Source organism: Tenrec ecaudatus, chromosome 12 (assembly GCF_050624435.1).
Source record: "Tenrec ecaudatus isolate mTenEca1 chromosome 12, mTenEca1.hap1, whole genome shotgun sequence".
Lineage (NCBI taxonomy): Eukaryota > Metazoa > Chordata > Mammalia > Afrosoricida > Tenrecidae > Tenrec > Tenrec ecaudatus.
Window position 1 is genome coordinate 33,403,513 of NC_134541.1, and position 18,459 is coordinate 33,421,971.

At 49.7% G+C, this 18,459-nt stretch overlaps 1 protein-coding gene across 1 annotated transcript in view; it reads left to right on the forward strand.

The window, feature by feature from the left end:
* Window positions 1-6,411: 6,411 nt before the first annotated feature.
* The window catches only part of TGM6 (transglutaminase 6), a 63,572-nt gene continuing 51,524 nt past the window's right edge, over window positions 6,412-18,459 (forward strand). Inside the window, exons 1-9 of the mRNA XM_075527966.1 lie at window positions 6,412-6,427; window positions 6,937-7,110; window positions 7,535-7,777; window positions 8,534-8,652; window positions 9,858-9,986; window positions 11,850-12,027; window positions 12,551-12,689; window positions 14,434-14,537; window positions 14,615-14,857. Coding sequence (XP_075384081.1) covers window positions 6,412-6,427; window positions 6,937-7,110; window positions 7,535-7,777; window positions 8,534-8,652; window positions 9,858-9,986; window positions 11,850-12,027; window positions 12,551-12,689; window positions 14,434-14,537; window positions 14,615-14,857 — 1,345 coding nt within the window. The remainder of the gene's footprint in view (window positions 6,428-6,936; window positions 7,111-7,534; window positions 7,778-8,533; window positions 8,653-9,857; window positions 9,987-11,849; window positions 12,028-12,550; window positions 12,690-14,433; window positions 14,538-14,614; window positions 14,858-18,459) is intronic.

An 18,459-nucleotide genomic window follows, 5' to 3' on the forward strand; every position in this document is an offset into this window, starting at 1 on the left:
TCAGAACTGGCTTTTCTTGGCCTGTTTTTCGAATTAAATTGCCGGGCCTTTCTTTCTAGTCTGTCTTAGTCCGAAGCTCCACTGAAACCATGAGTGACCCTACTGGTATTTGGAATCCTGCTGGCATAGCGTTTGGCATGATAGCATCCCACACATTATAATAGTAAGGCAAACTGGCAGATATTACCCTTGACAATTCCATGTACAAGGTTAATGCTACTCCTGTAAAGAGTTAGAGTCTCGGAAACACACAGGGACCATTTTACCCTGTCCTATAGGGTGACTGTGAGTCAAAATAGACTCGATGGATGGCAGTGACCCGTGTTTTCATTCTAAACAGGCTTGAGAGTCTGTTCTACCCTGAAATGTGAGAATTGGCAAGTCTGGTGGCCAAGTTCCCTGGTACTGTTGTTCCGGATCCTGCCCCAGGGGCGCTGTTGAACACTCATTCTGTATGATTGTTTCTCAGTCATATGCCCCCTCTTGAAATGAATGAATACGGACACATTATTTTGGGGTACAGTCAAGTCTTTTTGATACACAGGTAAAGTCTTGCAGAAGGTAATTTAAAAACAATTTCAGGAGTATATTGACAGGGAACTTCCAGAAATTTGATGCAGATTCAGAAAAGGAGCTGGGAGCAGGGCGACCATTGCTGATATCCAATGGACCTTGGCCCAAAGTAAAGACCACCAGAAAGGTGTTTGCCTGTGCCCTATCGGCCACGCAAACTCTGTGGATCAGAACACACCATAGGCAGTCTTGAGAAGAAAGGATTGCTAGGACACGACACTATGCTCCTGCAGGACCTGGACAGAGTAAAAGGCAGTCAGTCTTCTGACCAGAACAAGGAGACACTCCTGGCATAAAATGGCAACACTCTGTGTCCTGCTGAAGTCCTCTCACTGCACGTATTCAATCCAGGTGCTGGGCAAATACGGAGAGAAGTTGGACTCTAGGAAGAAGAACCTGGCATTGGATCCGAGGAAGCGTCATTGAGAAGCAACAGCATGCAGCTGACACCACCGCCTTGCTGACTGAAAGTGATGATGACTTGAAGCGCTTAGGACAAAAAGCAGAGACTGTCGCTTCAGTCTGGGTTATACCGCGACACGAAGAAAACGAACTCCAACCACTGGATCAATAAGGAGAAATATTGAAACTGTGAAAGATTCATTTTACTTGGCTCCACAATCAGCGTCTGGGGCACTTGAATAATTTCATGGCAACTTGATAAATCAGTGTAGGGGTGGCGTCTAGCCTGTCAATCAGGTCGCAGCCTGATGATGCCTCTGTGTGGGCGTGACCTTCTCATGAGGATTCTGGGAACTTCCTCTCTCTCTCTCTCTCTCTCTGCTTTCATCTCCTAAGCCCTGCGAGAGCCCTGAAGATGCTTCCACCACCAATGAATCCTTAAGACTTTGCTCCCATTGGGCTGCGATCTTCCTGCATTTTGCATCATTGCATGTGCTGCATAAGTCTGAAGAGGGACTTATGAACTAGCTTTAGACTTATGAGACAATCTAGGACTTATGGGATTGATCTGGACCAGGCTGGAATTTTTTTCACAATATCCAATTGCTTTTTGATATAAAGCTCTCTCTTACACATATATGAGTGTCTCTGGATTTGTTTCTCTAGTCAACCTGGCCTAACACAATGCCCATGGAGACAGTAGTCAAGAAACCAAGTCACATGGTACATTGGGCAAATCTGTGCCAAATATATATTTTAAAGTATTTTTAAAAAGCCAAAGATTTCAATTTAATGTATAAGGTGCCCTGACCAAAGCCATGGTATTTTCAATGACCTCCCAGGCAGGCAAAAGTTGGAGGATGAATAAAGAAGATTAGAGAAAAATTAATGCATTTTGAACTTGGTTTGGGTGAAGAATGTTGACAATACTAGCCTGCCAGAAGAACAAAGAAGTCCGTCTGGTGAGAAGTACAACCAGGGCGCTCCTTAGTCCTGAGCATCGTGAGCCTCCACCTCGTGGACTTGGCACATGTTATCAGGAGAGACTTGTCCCTGTAGAAAGACATGATGCTTGGTGAAGCTGAGTCAGCAATAAAGGGACAAGCCCCTCAGTGAGGTAGTGGAGGCATGGACGGGCCTAGCCGTGGGGGTGGTTGTGAGGATGCGGCGGTGGCTTTTGTGCCCGAGGCCACTACAAGGGCTTGGTGGACCTCTAGCAACAACATCACGTGCAGGGAGCATGGGAGCTCCCAAACTTGAGACACAACGTTTGAGTCTGTGTGTGTAGCCTACTCACATGGTCAGTCCCTATTTCTAAAGCACGGAGCCAGGCTAGGACTCTCAGCCTCGACCAGCCTAGAACAAACCTGTTCCCAGGGATCCCATGGCAACTGTCTAGACTCCTGAAGAGGCTGCTGCCAGATCTTGACTGAGAGGGTATAGAGGCGGATGGAGACATGTGGATAGATTGGGGGCACATTTTTGGGGGTACTGTCATTTGGACTTCCTGGTCCAAATTGGATAAGACAGAAGAGGGTATGGGGGAATGAAAAAAGACCCCTTAGCACAAGGGCCAGTGGGATGCCATTTCCTGAGATGGAGAAGCTTAGGGGAGGAAAGGGCAGGCTGGTGTGACGGAAAAAATCAAGAACTCTGCTCTGGGCATGTTAAGCTGTCGACTTTGCGAAGGCGACAACGAACGGAGATGTCAAGTGGCTGGTCGAACATAGCGTTTGGAGTTCAAAGAGAAACTTGGAGTGAAGGTGTGAACTTGGATGAGATTAGCAGCAGATCTCAAACAAGAGCACTTTATTTTACCAAGTAATAATAATAACTTCCAGTGATATTGAACCACAAAAAGTAAGCGCTTATGAGCCCCATTCTTTCCCTCCTGAAATGCTCCTTATACAAATTGTCCCACCTCTTCCCAGGCTTTGAGGAGCCTCCTTTGTTGAGCCACAAGAGATCCCTTATCCCAGAGACAGAGGGATGTAAAGGAGACCACTCAAAAGATCTTTTTTTCCCCCAAAATCAATCTGTTCTAAAGTGACTCTCTTCACTTCTTGAGGGAGACGAAGCTGGTGGAATTTCTGAAATTCTACCTCACTGTGGCCGCCTGAAAAATCACCCAAGACACTGGCTTCAAGCAACAGTGATTATTTCATGCTGTTATCATTCATGACTCTGGGGATGAACTTGGCTTGGCTAGGCAGCTCCTGCTCGGGGTCTCCTGGTGGTTGCTGTCAGACTATGCTCAAGGTAGGGGCATCCCAAAGGCTTCTTCTCTGGTACCTCTGACACTGGTGCTGGGAACCTCACATGGCTGCGGCTTCCTCTTGTATCTCCATGTGGTCCTTCTTTGTGGCTTCTCCTGTGTGGTTGTTTCCATATCGGACGTCTTCGATAACAACTCGAGACAAATATTTATCTTGTGCTTTTCCTGAGGGAGAGATTGCCAGTGAGAAAGTGTTTCCTTTTTATATCCTAGTTTCAGAAGCCATATATAGCATTCACATTATACCATATGGATTAGTCCAATTAGACCCAAGTCCCTGCCCAGAATCAAGAGAGGAAGGATCTAGATTCCACTCCTCAGTGTGTGTGTAGGGAGTGCGGGGGGGGGGGGGTGGCTAACACATTGGAAGAACCTGGGTCGTGGAATGGATCTATGCCAATGTCTATATCTATGTCTATGTCTATATCTATGTCTATCTCAAGCTCATGACTGTCAAGTCAATTCCAATGTGATGGTTTTCTGAGGCTGTGAGTCTTTACAGGAGCAACGGGTCTCATCATTCTTCATCACAGCTTGGGGGTTCACAAAACTGATCTTGCTGTTAACAGCCCAACACATGGTACCACCAGGCCTCCTTGTTTGTACCTATACTTATATCTAAATCCATCAATTAGGGGACTCCAAAAGATTCATGCAAATGAAGTTAAAAAACCATGGAGTTCTTTTACAGACTTTTCGAAGCCTCTTCTGTTTATATCTATGTCTTTGTATCTGTGGCTTTATCTGCCATGACTATGTCGATCCATACATTTATATTTATCCAGCTATTGGTGACGTTATCTTTAAAAAATACAGTGGACTACACATGCCATGTGACAGAAGAAGAAAAGGAACAGACATCTGTGGAGAAGCCACTGTGTGTGTGTGTGTGTCAGGTGTTGCTCACACAACCCTCTGACTCAATCCCGTTCTTAAATCTGAGAGCGCTGTGGTCATAACCATTTCTTGGACATGAGAATGAAGTCACTCTCTTATGACACACGGTGAGAGAGTGCATGTCGGTTCTAGGATTCTGACCCAGATCGCAGGGACGCCAGGGTTGATAGTTCTGCTGCACTAGAATCCAGAGAGAGAAATAAGAGGAGCACGTGGGTAGACACAGAGGAGCCTCAGAGAGATGGGAAGGGGCGAGCCTCATGATGAGGTTCTCAAGAATCAGGTGGAGGGGTTGCGTCTTCTCCTCGGGGAAGAAGAAGTACTTGAAGAAGTCATGAAAGGGCCGTTTATGGGGCCGTCCACAAACGTTGGACGACGTGAATGGTGACCCTGGGACCAGTTCCGTTCCACTTCTGAAGTAGGACTGGGAAGAACTCGCGGTAGGGCCCTCCTCAGGGCGCCCAGCCTATGCAGAGGGTGGCGGGCATGGACCGTGGAGAGAAGTATCAGGGGAGTAGGCAAGGAGTGGAAACACATAGTATCAAAGAGTGGCTCTCACCTACCCCAAAGAGGCAGGAGAAAATGCTATTAGCTGAGTGTCTGTTTTGTGCCAACCACCATTCCACTGGACTTAACCGGGGCAGCTGGCTTGAGTTGGCCCTGTCAAGAATTCTGTGCCGTTGGACCTACAGTTTCTCTCCATGCTTAGAACAGGACACTGAGACTTCGAAAGGTGAAATGCCACGCCCGACGTCACAAGAAATCACGGCAGAACTAGGATGAGGGCTCTGCTTTGTGTCGCTTCAACGCCTTATATTTCCACTTGAACCTCTGATGACTCAAGAGTGAACCATTCCTGGTCTTCACCCATTATCGCCAAGGAAGCAAGGAGCAAAGATTCTTGGAACCACAATTACTAGTTGTACGGCCCCGACCAAGTGACTTAACCTGTAGGGGCCTCGGATTCCTTATCTGTAAAAGGGGGCATGATCATAGTATTTACTGCATATGATGGTAAAGAAGATTGAATAAGTTCGTAAATACAAAGTCACAGGAGAACAGTGTCTGGTTCCTGATGAGTACCATTGGGAAGGCTAGTCATAGGATTCTTATTCTCATAGATGGAGGGAGATGATCTTCATGCCACTGGGACCACCTCACCCAGCCTCTGAGTCAGGTTATGCAGCTCGGAAAGAAGAGCTGTTATTACCAGAGAAAGGTCCTGAACCCTACCCAGTCACCAGAGTTTCAAATTGAGAAATTCAGCGAGCATGAATTGACCGCCACAAATCTGGATGTGGAAATGATGTCATGTTTGCAGATGCCACTTAAATCAATTAACTGAGTAGGAATCTCACTTGGCCCTTTGGTAATTCGATCCCAGTTACAGGGGCTCCCTCCATGTTTCAGGCGTACACTGCCATGTCACAAGCTACTCCAACACTCTGTGGTCCAAAAGAACAACCAGCATTCTTTTGCTCCGGGGTCCGTCATGTGGACTCAGCAGGGCAGGTTCGTCTCTGCTCTGTCTAGCACAGCGCTACAGCTGAATGGGGAGAGCAGCCTGGGGGAAAGGATACTGATGGTGGCTGTACAATCGGTTGAAAATAGGACATTTCATTTTATAAAAGAGAAAGAGTGAGGGATCAGGGGGAACCTCATTGAGAAGGTACCTGAAGACATGAAGGAGCAAGTCGTACAGGTATCTGACTGGAGGGGGGAACAGGGTAGGAAAAAGCTCTGAAAAGGAGGGTACCAGGAAACAGTACCCCAGCCAGAGTGGCTGAACAGGAGAGGGGGTGTCTGACCCATCTAGATCCCACCGACCACATCACCTCCCCAACACTTCCAACTTTCTCTCAAATTTTAGAAGCTGCCAGGCTGCCCACTGCCCCACCTTCCATGGTTCTTCCTAGAGGTCAAGCCATGAGAGCCTGAATTCTGTGGTCCCGGGCCTCCAGAGGCCACGCCCTTGTGTAATATTCCCAAGCTTATGCTTGAACGTTTGAGATTGTCTGCTTAACGCCCACTTCCTCTGCTGGACAGTCCGCTGCCTGAGCACGGGGCTGGAGTCTTTGTTGCATTCCTGTGTCTGCCTCACGCGGCATGATGCCTAACACATATTCAGGTTCCATGTACGTTTCCTGAATAATAAACTCGACACAAACTGGAGAAGGATACTTGGACTGAGGTCAGATGTGCCTTCAAGTCAAGACTCTCCAAGTCAAGACTCAATCTTGCTGCCACCTTGTCACCCTGGGGACATGGTCAGGTCCCCGGGTATGTTCGTTCCACTCAGCCTCCTTTGCCTTGATAGCATGGATGGAAATGATCACATGTCATCTGAGGGCCCCTCTGCGTGGCATCTCTCACACCTGCTAGGCTGGAAGGTAAACGCTCTTGTGCTCAAGGAGCTCTAGATGACCTGCAGTGATCTTCATAATCACCCCACAAGAGGTATTGCTAATCCCATTCTACGAAGAGGAGAATTGAGATACGGAGAGATTAAGTAGAGGATAGTTCAGTCCCTAGATGGCTGAGTCGGGACTGGAACCTAGGACCGCTGACCCCAACTACTGGGTCCGTGCCCCCTGTTCCACGTGGACTCACTGTCCCTTCACTTTGACCATCAGTGCCAGACACCGTCTTGGCACAGAGCACCTATGTGGCAAGCAGTGGCAGAATTAGCAAGTGACTGGCTGAAAGAAGCAAATAAAATGGAAAGTCGGGCGACAGGTGAGTCACATTTCAAGGGCTCAGCCTCATGTCTCTGTGCTCTTCCTGCCCAGGAGTCAGAATCACTAAGGTGGACTGGCAGCGGCAGAGGAATGGCACTAGCCACCACACCCAGGAGTTCCCCAGCCCCAACCTGGTGGTCCGCAGGGGTCAGGCGTTCACCATCCTAGTGAATTTCAGCAGAGCCCTGGAGAGCGAGGAGGCCCTCATCTTCACGGTGGAAACAGGTAACTTCTCAGCGCACCTGCAGCTGGTCTGCAGTCCAAGAGGCTTAGCTGTGACTCATCCAACATCCTGTGTCAGCGCTCCAAGCGAGCACGTGGCGGAAAGCAAGTCCTTGTGGGTGGTCATTGATAACCGCTTTCTGGGGATGGATGAGATGGGATCTGTGGCAGCGAGGGCTCTGGAAAAGGACATGGAAAACCATTGCACACCTTCAGAGCCCAAGCTTGTCTACCCTTTCCTGGTTAGACCTAGTCCTGAACTTTGGTCTCAAGGATCCTTTATTCTTTGGTTCAGGAAAGGCAAGGAGCCAGGGCAGCCTGGTATAACTTGGGCAAATCCTTTTCCCCAATAGTCTATCCATTCAGGCCCACAGCTTCTCCACTTCTCAGGAGCCAGGCTTTCTGACCCTCTTCCCACCTCCACCAGGACCCCAGGCTTCTGAGGCTCTCCACACCAAAGCTGAGTTCCAAACCTCGGGGACGGAGCAGGACACTGCCTGGAAAGCAGCTCAGGAGACTCAGACCCAGAGCACCATGACCGTCAGCCTCACCAGCCCTCCCAACGCTGCCATCGGCCACTACCAACTGAGTGCCCGGCTGTCCTCCCACCGCAAGCACAGCAACCGGAAACTGGGCGAGTTTGTGCTTCTTTTCAACCCATGGTGCCCAGGTAGGAGTTGCCTGGCCCAAGGCAGATACATTCCTGGAAGCTGTTTGCAAAAGTAGGCCTGCTTTGGGGAGAGGCAGAAGGGGCCCAAGAGGCATGTTAGGGGCAGGGAGGTGACTGCCAAGAGCTGGGCCAAAGGCTGGCCTTGGCAGTGGTGGACACTGGGTAGAGGAGCCGGCAGCGGGTGCTACAAAGGAGACATAGAGCTTGGGGGTGTCAGGGGTGTGTGTGGGACGGTTAGAATCTAATGTGTAGTGAGGGGTGCCAGATGGCCAGGAGAAGCCCAGGAGTGGGTAAGAACCTAGATTTGGGCATCTGGTAGACCTTAATCAGGTACGGCTCCTCTATGTTACTTGCTTCCTTTCTGAATCTTAGTTGGTTCGTTGCGATGTGGGAAATAATCACAGCGCCTACCTCCTAAGATTGTGGAGAAAAGTATAGAGTTAACTCTTGTCAAGTGCAAAGTACACTGTAAGGCCTCCGTGAAGGGAAGCTGGGACCTTATCATTAGCAGGGAGTCTCCTTCTTAATACTCCAGAAATCCAAGGTTGCCCTGGACATCGAGGAGGGTGACCCCAAAGGTGTCACGACTCCGAGCTGGGCTGGGGTTCGCCCCATGATAGAGTGGGGCTTGGAGACTTGGCAGAAGTGTCTCTTCCTGTCCCAACAACCTCCAGGCTGACCCCCTGCTGTAGCCGCTTCCCCAGGCCACCACGGCCAGAGCCCCAGCCCTCACGGGGCCTGATGACTGCTTTTCAGAGGACGATGTGTTCCTGGCCTCGGAGGAAGAGCGACAGGAGTACGTGCTGAATGACAGCGGCGTCATCTTCCGAGGCGTGGAGACGCACATCCGAGCCCAAGGCTGGAACTACGGGCAGGTCTCCAGGGGCACAGGCCAGATGGGGCGCGGGCTGGGCGATGAAGTCACTGCTCCCCAGATGGAGACACGCTAGGCGGGTTCCTAGCACAAACCCATTCATTCGTTCAGCTATCGACAGTGCCAAGGGGAGGCACTTTGGACACAGCCTGGAAGCAGACTAGCCCTGTTCTGCTGTGGAAGGAATGAAAGTTTAGATGAGAGGATCTCAAGCCTTAATGGGTCCTGAAATCCCCTGAAGACCTCATTGACACAGGTTGCTGGGTCCCTGCTCCCAGCCTCACTGATTCTGTAGGTCTGAGGTGGGGCGGGGCAGAGCGGAGCCGAACAGAAATTTTACATTGCTAACAAGCTCCCAGGCACTGCGGATACAGCCAGTCTGGGAGTCCACGTCTGAGATCCGTTGGCTTAGATGACTAGACACAGTTCCGAGTGTGCTGGGGGGAGGACAGGCAGAGAGGAGGAGCATGGAAGGAAATTCCATCCAGGGACTGGGGCAGCATCTTTGAGCCAGGTCTCTGAAGTTGGACAGGATTTGGACAGGCCGAGGGAAGAATGCGTGCATGGAGGTGGGAAGCGTGAGGGCTAGCTGACAGGTTCTGTTAAAGGTGGATCTCCTGTCTGCCCGAGCCCAGGTGCCTTACAAAAAGCAGGGTGGAACCTCAACAAGCATCAGGTTGTGAGCACAGTCAGCATTGCCCTGCGTGCCAGGGGTTGAGGATTTGGGGTGTCGGTGTGGGGCATGGATGCAGTGCTCTGCTAGAGAGATCAGGGCCTGGCTAAGGGACTACTCAGTGCCCACCGGTTCCTGGGCCTTCCAGATCCTCAGAGGCACAATCTTCATTTTTGTGTAGAAATCCCTCCTTCAAACCAAAGAGTAACTCAAACCTATGCATTTGAAAACATCAGGTAGAACCAATGAGTATATTGGTGAAGTACATGGGGCTCAAGAGTTGTTGTGACTGCCCTGTGGGCAACGAGCAGCCACGGGAGGTTCATGAGCAGGAGAGAGGCATGAAGAAGATTGAGCTTCGGGTCCTGAGGTGACGCTGAGAACGGACTTTGAGACTTGCTCTGTGACATCCCTGGGGCTGGGGTCAGCGGGAATCCTCCACACTTCAAGTGACCTGGGTGAGGTCTTTGGGAGGGTCTCGCGTATGTGAGAGGCACAGGCCCCTAAGCCCAACTCTCTTGGGGTGGGGACAGTTTGAGGAGAACATCTTGAACATCTGTCTCTCCATCCTGGACCGAAGCCCCAGTCACCACGACAACCCAGCCAGCGACGTGTCCCGCCGCCATGACCCTGTCTACATCACCAGGGTCATCAGTGCCATGGTGAGGCGCCCCCTGCTGGTCCTGCATGCACTCTCTCATCCTGGGATTGTTCCCAAGGCGCTTCTGTTTGTATGCTCTATTGCTACTTAGCAAACCACTCCCAAATTCATAAGCATAAAACTGCCCTTGATTGAGCTGATGAGTTTGTAGATCAGGAACTTGGGCAGGGTGCCATGAGGGTGCCTTAGGTCTGCTCCATCTTGGAAGGATGACCTGGTATAGAAGCCTGGGGTCGTTCGATCTAGGCTATATATATATATGAAGCCTCAGTTCTGGCTGCGGTGCCTCCTTGGCTGTCTTCCATGTCTTGTCTTCTGAAGGTGGAATCTCCAAGATGGCACTCATGTCTGGCAGCAGGGCTGAGGTGGTTGGGGCTGGTCAGCCACTGCTCTTTCTCCGCATGTAGCCTCTTGATGGGCTGGCTGAGGCTCCCTCGAAGCATGGCTGTCTCAGGGTGATCGGACTTCTATAGTTCCAAGAGAAAAGAAGTCGGCTCAAGGTCACAAAGCCTGGGTTTGGAAACTGGTCCACCATCAGCATTGGTCAAAGGAGCTATACCCCTAACCAAAACTAGACCCACTGCCATTGAGTCCATGTCAACCCACAGCAACCCTTGAGAACAGGGTAGAACTGCCACTGTGGGTTTCCAAGACGGTAACTCCTTATAAAAGTAGAAAGCCTCCTCTTTCACCCATAGAGCTGACTGGTGGTTTTGAGCTACTGACCATGTGGTTAGCAGTCCAATGCATAACCATTATGCTACTAGGGCTCCACCCAAAGCACCTATAGCCAAGCCCACATTCAAAAGGAAGGGACATAGACCCATGTTTCCATGGGAGAAGTACTCTCTTTAACCCATCACTACACTCAAGCCAGAATGCTTCCTCCTTGAAAGGGAACCAGCAGGTCAACAAGCTCTATCAAAGGCAAGTATCAAGGTCAGGATGGGCATCTACGATGCCCAAAGTAGACAAAGCTTAATTGTTAAAATGTTTGATATTAAACCTCAGTTCCTAAAAAGCAATGATTAATCCAAGCAGTAGAACCCTGAAGTCCTAAATGAGACCTGGGGGCATAGTGAGTTAAGTGATGAACTGCTGACCAGAAAGCCAGTGGTTCAAACCCACCAGCTGACCTGCAGGAGAAAGATGAGACTATTTGCTCCAGTAAAGATTTACAATCTCCAAAACCCTACCAATCAGTTCGATTCTGCCCTATAGGGCCACTAGGAGTTAGTATTGGCTTGATGACAGTGGATTTGTTTGGGTTTGGAGACAAAAACCCAGGCTCCAAATCAAAATGCTAAATCTTCAAAAGGGGGTCACCTTTTTAACTAACTTGATGTGCGATTTTGGACTAGCCCCTTAACCCCTCTGAGTCATGGTTTTCTCATTGAAAAGGGGGGGGGCAACAGGGGTAGGGGTAGGGGGTGGATATCAATAGATGCTACATCATAGACTTAATCAGGCTAATTTGTCTACAGAGTCCCTAGGTCAGTGTTGGCACTTAATAAATATTTACTCACTGTTAGCTGTCTCTCGAATTACAGCAGCATCAGTCCCAAGAGATAGATCACTTAAATCAGGAAATATTAAAACCATACATCAGAAGATGCAAGTGGAAGATAATTGAGAAAGAAAAATGGTGCTTAAAAAAAGAGTAAGCAATTCAAGACAATAGATGCCCTCCGTTTTAAGGCAATTTCAAAATAAAGAGTGGGCTCATGCCATTGGGTAGGCTAAGGTTGGAGATGCTTGAATGGTGGTAAGGTTTCTGGAGGGGAAGCCAGGCAGCAACCTCGAGGGAGCCCTGGACGGTTGTAGGCCTGTGCCCACCCCACCACCCACCTCACCCCTCTCCCAGGTGAACAGCAACAATGACCGGGGCGTGGTGCAAGGCCAGTGGCAGGGCAAGTATGGCGGTGGCACCAGCCCACTGCACTGGCAAGGCAGTGTGGCCATTCTGCAGAAGTGGTTCAAGGGCAGGTACAAGCCTGTCAAATACGGCCAGTGCTGGGTCTTCGCTGGAGTCATGTGCACAGGTAACCTAGAAAGAATGTCTTATTGCCTCCCTCCAGCCCCCCAACACACACCCAGAGTCTGCCCCTCTTTGTATGTATTTGTATATATTTGCAGAGATCAAAAACTGCATTTGAAAACATTTGTCATATGATGAAACAGAAGCCTGGTTGATGAGGGGAAAAACCGGGTAGTTCATTTGCATGATTTTTTATCTTATATATTGGGGTCACACCTCCCATGTTTCCACCTCGCCATATGCCCTTGGGTGAGTTCTGTGGACGCCTAGATCTTAGGTTCTCCCCTGGAAACGGGACAGGTTCTAGTCCGTGCCTTGCATGGTCTGCCAGCCTCAGTCAGTCAATTCTAACAGAGATGCCAGTGTCCCCCAAGACCCCTACAAGGGTGTGTTAGACGGGAGGCCCAGCTCAACCAAAGCAGACTAGCCAGTGGAGACGGGGAGGAACTTGGGCCTGAAAGGAGGCTCTGTCCCCTGTATGTTGTCCCGGCCTGCCCCTGGCGCCTTCCCAGCCTCTTGCCCTTCAGTCCTTAGGTGCCTGGGGATCGCCACGCGGGTTGTATCCAACTTCAACTCAGCCCATGACACAGACAGGAACCTGAGTGTGGACAAATATGTGGACTCTTTTGGGCGGACCCTGGAGGACCTGACGGAAGACAGCATGTGGTGGGTTGGGTATACCTGACCAGGGCTCCCGGGGTTCCTCAGCAAGAATGGCCGGGCCTCGTCTTCCATCAGGTTGACTGTGCCACTCTGCTGAGTCCAAGCCAATTCTGTGGAGAGTGAGTGGGGCCTGCTGGAGAGACAGGTGGGGCCCGGAGAGGCAGGACTCCTTTCTTTGTGAGATTCACAGGGAGCCATTGGACACACAACTCACACGTTAGAACAGACCCCAAGATTCAATTGCCTGGAAACTTGACCCTGAGCTCTGCACTCTGGGGATTGGAGGGCTCCCTAAGATTCCTGGGCATTCCGGGGGGGGGGGGCTTATTTCCTCCACATTGTCACAGGACTCCTGCTCCCCTTCCATGCCTGGGCTAGGGGGGCTGTGCTCCCTGGGTGCAAAACAACCTGCTCCCTCCATTTAAACAAACCAAGACTCTAGACACAAAATTTAACAACTCAGTTTGGTTTCATCGATAAACACAGGAAATGCATCCATGTGGGCTAATATTTTAAAGGTTCAAAGTGGGCCACGGGGAAAAGTCTCCCTCCCAGCCTGTCACCCAGGCACCCAGCATCCTCTCCAGAGACAAAGCTTGGCTCGTTTCTCACACATCTTTTCCAAGAGAGGCTGCACAGAGAACAGGGTATACGTGTCCACAGTGGCCCTCCCCACTTTTACCGAGCTGCGTGCTATCTGCGGTTCTTCATTGTACATTCCACACATCCACGGCAGTGCACAAAGGGTCTCCACAGAGCACAGTGTTCAGAGTCGACATCTCTGTGAAGACCCTTACCCAAAATGACGATTCACACACAAGAAAGTCCAGCACACGAACATTTCCCCCTGTATAGTCAACTTCCAGAAAATCAGGGCAGATGATAGACAGACATGCAGACAGCCTCTGTATGCAAACCTTAGAGCGTCCTGCAGCCATCCCCCGGGGAGCACGCCCAGTCATCTTTTCTTCTACCTGATCTCCAGCCTTTCACCTCAGTTCCTCTCTTCCTGCCCTCACCCCCCTTCTCCTCTTCTTCACACAGGGGCAACCCCCACCCCAAAAGGAGAGACCACCTTCTTTTCCCTTCTCTATGCACCCTGGACAGATACTCCTTTATGGGGGAGGGGGGCATCTGTCACCACCCAGATTGTTCACAAACGCTTCGGAATCAACTTAGAAGTTTCCCAGATCAACCCAGTCTCTGTCGCTGGCTGAAACCAGGACAGGCGATCCCGGTCCGTGTTCCTGGCAGCCAGGCCAATGAGTTTGGAGTTTGAAGCTCTTGCTCATGTAGGTCTCACTTCCGATGAGACAATCTCCTCTTGTGAAGGTTCGTCCCCCAAATCCCCACTGAGCCAGGCGGAGTGGGTTTGTTTTCGGGGATTTTTGGTTTTGATTTTAAGATGTCATTGATCTAAATAGCTATCACCAGCGGTTATTCTCTGACCCGAGGGCCCCTCTTTCTTCCCAACATCTGGGGTACTTACATGTCTTTTACTTACCTACATCTGCCTGCCTCCCCAGCAGCGGGGCAAGGTCTTCTGTCTAATTCGCAGCTGGATTCCTGACACCTTGAACCGGGTCCCTGACACTTTTGGAATATGTGCTTCTTGGAAGGGTGAATCAGTGACCCAGAAGGTCTTGGCAGGACCTCCGGCAGAGTGCCAGGCCCACATAGAAGCTCCCCATCCTTCGGGCTCGGGTGCTCAGCCTCGGCCACTGAACCTGTCCTCCTTCTGTGGCAGGAATTTCCACGTCTGGAACGAGAGCTGGTTTGCCCGGAAGGACCTGGGCCCCTCGTACAATGGCTGGCAGGTGCTGGATGCCACCCCCCAGGAGGAGAGTGAAGGTACGGGCTCGGTGGGCAGGTCCCAAGGCCCCTGAGCTTTCCCACCCACAGTGCGCATGCCCACCCTGTCTGCCCAGGTGTGTTTCGCTGTGGCCCAGCCTCCGTCACCGCCATCCGTGAGGGCGATGTGCACCTGGCCCACGACGGCCCGTTCGTGTTTGCGGAGGTCAATGCGGACTACATCACGTGGCTCTGGCACGAGGATGAGAGCCGAGAGCGCGTGTACTCAGACACAAAGAAGATTGGGAGACTCATCAGCACCAAGGCGGTGGGCAGCGACGCCCGCGTGGATATCACCAGCCTCTACAAGCACCCAGAAGGTAAGGGCAGCGTGGTGGCCTCTGTCACCTCCCCACGCTACCTCTCCTCAGGAGGACAAGGGCGGGCCAGGGCCAGGGTCGGTCAGGAAGGGATGACAGCAGCCTCCGCTCGGCATTGTCTTCTGACCACAGGAAAGCCATGCACTCTGTCAGAACAGAAGCAGAGAGGTTTCGGTTGAGACCGTTTGAACCAGAGAAACTCAGCGTCCACACGGGAAACCAAGCTCTTCAACATGTTGGAGGCGAACAGGCGCATTTATAGGGGGAAATCGGGGATTTAAAAACGCACGACTTTTCATTGGAGTGTTGACCGTTAGCGAAGCTGAAGGCAGCTTGTCCTGAAACAAGAAAGGCTGGGCGGATGTCTAGCATGGGCTGCAGACCTTCGTTGTAGAAGGGCATGACTGTCCCGCAGTTGCAGGATAGCCTTTGCTGGGCTTTTGTAAGTAAACTATCTCTTGGCATGAGATTGCTGACAACTACTTGCCTCAAGACCACCGAGGCGATGCCGTGCCAGCCTGCTTTTATCTGAACACAGAGAAAACCATGTCCTTAGATCACACTTATGTCTGACCGCAGGGAAGTACAAGGACTACACAGTGGTGTCTAGGCTCAGCTCCGGGCCAGCCGTCCCTGCTCCATCGAGTGTTAGGGGTTAGGGTTAGTGTTAGGGCTCTCTCATATTTCCTCTTCTTGATCAAGGATTTCAGGGGAAATCCTACATAAAGAGCATCATTTGCCGCATGGACTTGTTTTCTCAGGTTATTAGATGGCTGTATGTTTTAAATAGGCCTTTTAGCTGCTAGATACTATCCTTGTACCAATCGCCGGGCACCATCTTTCTCGTCTTCGCCGTGCCATTGCTGGGACTTCGGCTTGTGTTCTCTGAGGAGGGACTGGGTAGAGAGCCTAGCTACATCTGAGGAGCAACTGACTCCTGAGAAAGGGGACTTAGAGTCATCAAATTCAGCAGAAAAGTTCCTGTCTTTTCAAGCCATGTGTGCATGGCTTTACGTTTCCCTTTCCTTTTAGTTTATTTTTAGTAGCTGGCTTGGCATATCCATGCACACGCCGCGTCATCCCATAGTTCGATCCTCGTAAGCAGGGTCGCGCAGTCATCTGCCACACGGACTGGAGAGCGTGGCCTTCTTTCTTGTCTGCATTGCGGCGTGTGCGTGACTTTACTTGGAGACACTCTTTTCACATCCGGGGGTGAGAACATTGATGCTGTGTTCCAATCGCATTTCATCTTTCCAACGATGACAATGACCCACCATTAGCATCGTTACTCTCGTTAGTAAAATGGACCTGATCCATGAACCAACTCCTTGAGGAGCCAACTACGTTGAGGAGGGTTGAATCTGGCACAACGTGTATAGAGTAGAACTAAACAGCTACGGTGGGCTCTGAGGATGTCTTGGGTTTGGCAAGGCACAGGTCTCCGTGCTCCATGACCTGACTGGCTCTGTGCATTGGGTTAAACTCGAGCATGCCACGTGGGTTGATCCAGTTATCCAGAACGATGCCACCGTCTAGCTTGAGGGGCTTGTTTACAGGTGAGAGAATCTTTGATAGCAGCACCTGCAGTAGAATTATAGTTTAAGATGGGTGCTGCTAGACGACCTGAATTCTCCTGCACAGACTTGGGAGGAGGATGGCATAATCAGTATTTAGTAAGGTTGCTGGCACTACCAACAGATTGGCCTAATTTAATGAATATTTTCACATGCCTTATTAATATGGGTTACATCATAGAGTAAAATACTTCAGGAAAACTTCATACCAAAAAAAAACCAAAATCACTGCCATAGGTCAATGCAGACTCATAGCGACCCTGTGGGGCAAGGTACACCTGCCCCTGTGGGTTTTCAAGAGTAGAAGGTCCCATCTTTCTCACAGGGAGCAACTGGTGGTTTCGAACTGCTGACCTTGCTGATAGCAGCCCAACGCATAATCACTATGCCACCAAGATGCCTAAGGAAAACTTCAGAGTGGAGAAATAATAATAATAAATGAGACAATAAGGCAAATATCTAAAAACAATACCTGTGATAAAAATTATTCCCCCTTTACTTACTTTCATGGAAAAAAATAAGATATCAAAACAAGGGAAAACTTGTAATCAGTAGCTGACAGCTAAAAGTCAGAATAGCTGCAATGAGAAAAAAGAAAGATAAAATATCAATGTGAGTGATTTGCATAAATTGATCTTACCAATAAATAAAAACTAACCAGAAGTAATACAGGGGAGAAAAAAAAGGCCTGACACTGATTTGATTCAGACTCATAGTGACCCTATCTAGAGTTTCCGAGGCTATAAATCTTTGCAGAGCAGCTGGCTGTTTTGAAATACCAACCTTGCACTTAGTAGTACAACAGTTATGCAACAGTGTCACCCGGCTCCATGGAACAAAACTGTTGGGTTAATGATATGAATTTGGCATGCAACATGAAACAAGATTCACAGGTTTCAGGTGATTTCATAGAAATAAAGTATACTAGAGAAACGTAGTAGAGAATTACAGACCAAGCTGACATTGGAAAGTACAGTAACTTGCAGATCTATCTTGTCCTGTGGCTGGGGCTAGAAGTCTGCTTCTCAGCTGTCTGCTTCTAGCCAGTAGAGCATTTAGATGACCAGTGTCGTCCTTCTGGGTTCGTTAACATTCTTAAGTTGAGATAGGTGGATATAGAATTCCCTGGAAAATATTCCAGGGAGTATTTTTTTTATTTTATTAAGGACTCTTACAGCTATTATCACAATCCATACATCCATCCATTGTGTTGAGCACATCTGTACATTTGTTGCCATCATCATTCTCAAAACATTTGCTTTCTACTTGAGCCTTTGGTATCAGATTCTCATCTTTTTTCCTCCCACACCTTCCCGCCCCCTTGATAATTTATAAATTATTCTTTTTTTTTCATGTCTTACACCCGACCGCTCCCTCCTTTCACCCACTTTTCTGCTGTCCATCCCCCCGGGATGGGGGTGGTGGTGCCATAAGTTGATTATTGTGATCGGTTCCCCCTAACCCCCACCCCCCCATTCCCTTACCTTCCTTGTGTTGCTGCTCCCTTTATTGGTCCAGAGGGGTTTATCTGTTCTGGATTCCCTGTGTTCTGAGCTCTTATCTGTACCAGTATACATGTTCTGGTCTAGCCAGATTTGTAAGATAGAAATGGGGTCATGGTAGTGGTGGGTGGGTAGGTGGAGGAAGCATTAAAGAACCAGAGGAAGGTTGTGTGTTTTGTTGGTGCTATACTGCACCCTGACTGGCTCTTCTCTACCTTGTGACCCTTCTGACAGGGGGTGTCCAATTGACGACTGATGAGCTTTGGATCTCCACTCTACCCTCCCCCTCATTCCCATTGATGCAATTTTGTTGCTGTTGTTCGTTTGTTTTGTTTTGCATCTTTGATACCTGATATTTGATCCCATCGTCCGTAGATAAAACTACCTGGACATTTTTTAAATAAAGATTGAGGTTCCGGTCTGGCTTCCTTAAAAGCCTCCTGGCTTTGAGAAAAATATGTTCTAGAATAAAAGGCAGTGTGTTCGTGTGACTAGTTGTGTTAGGTTAGAGTCCAGATAGGACATA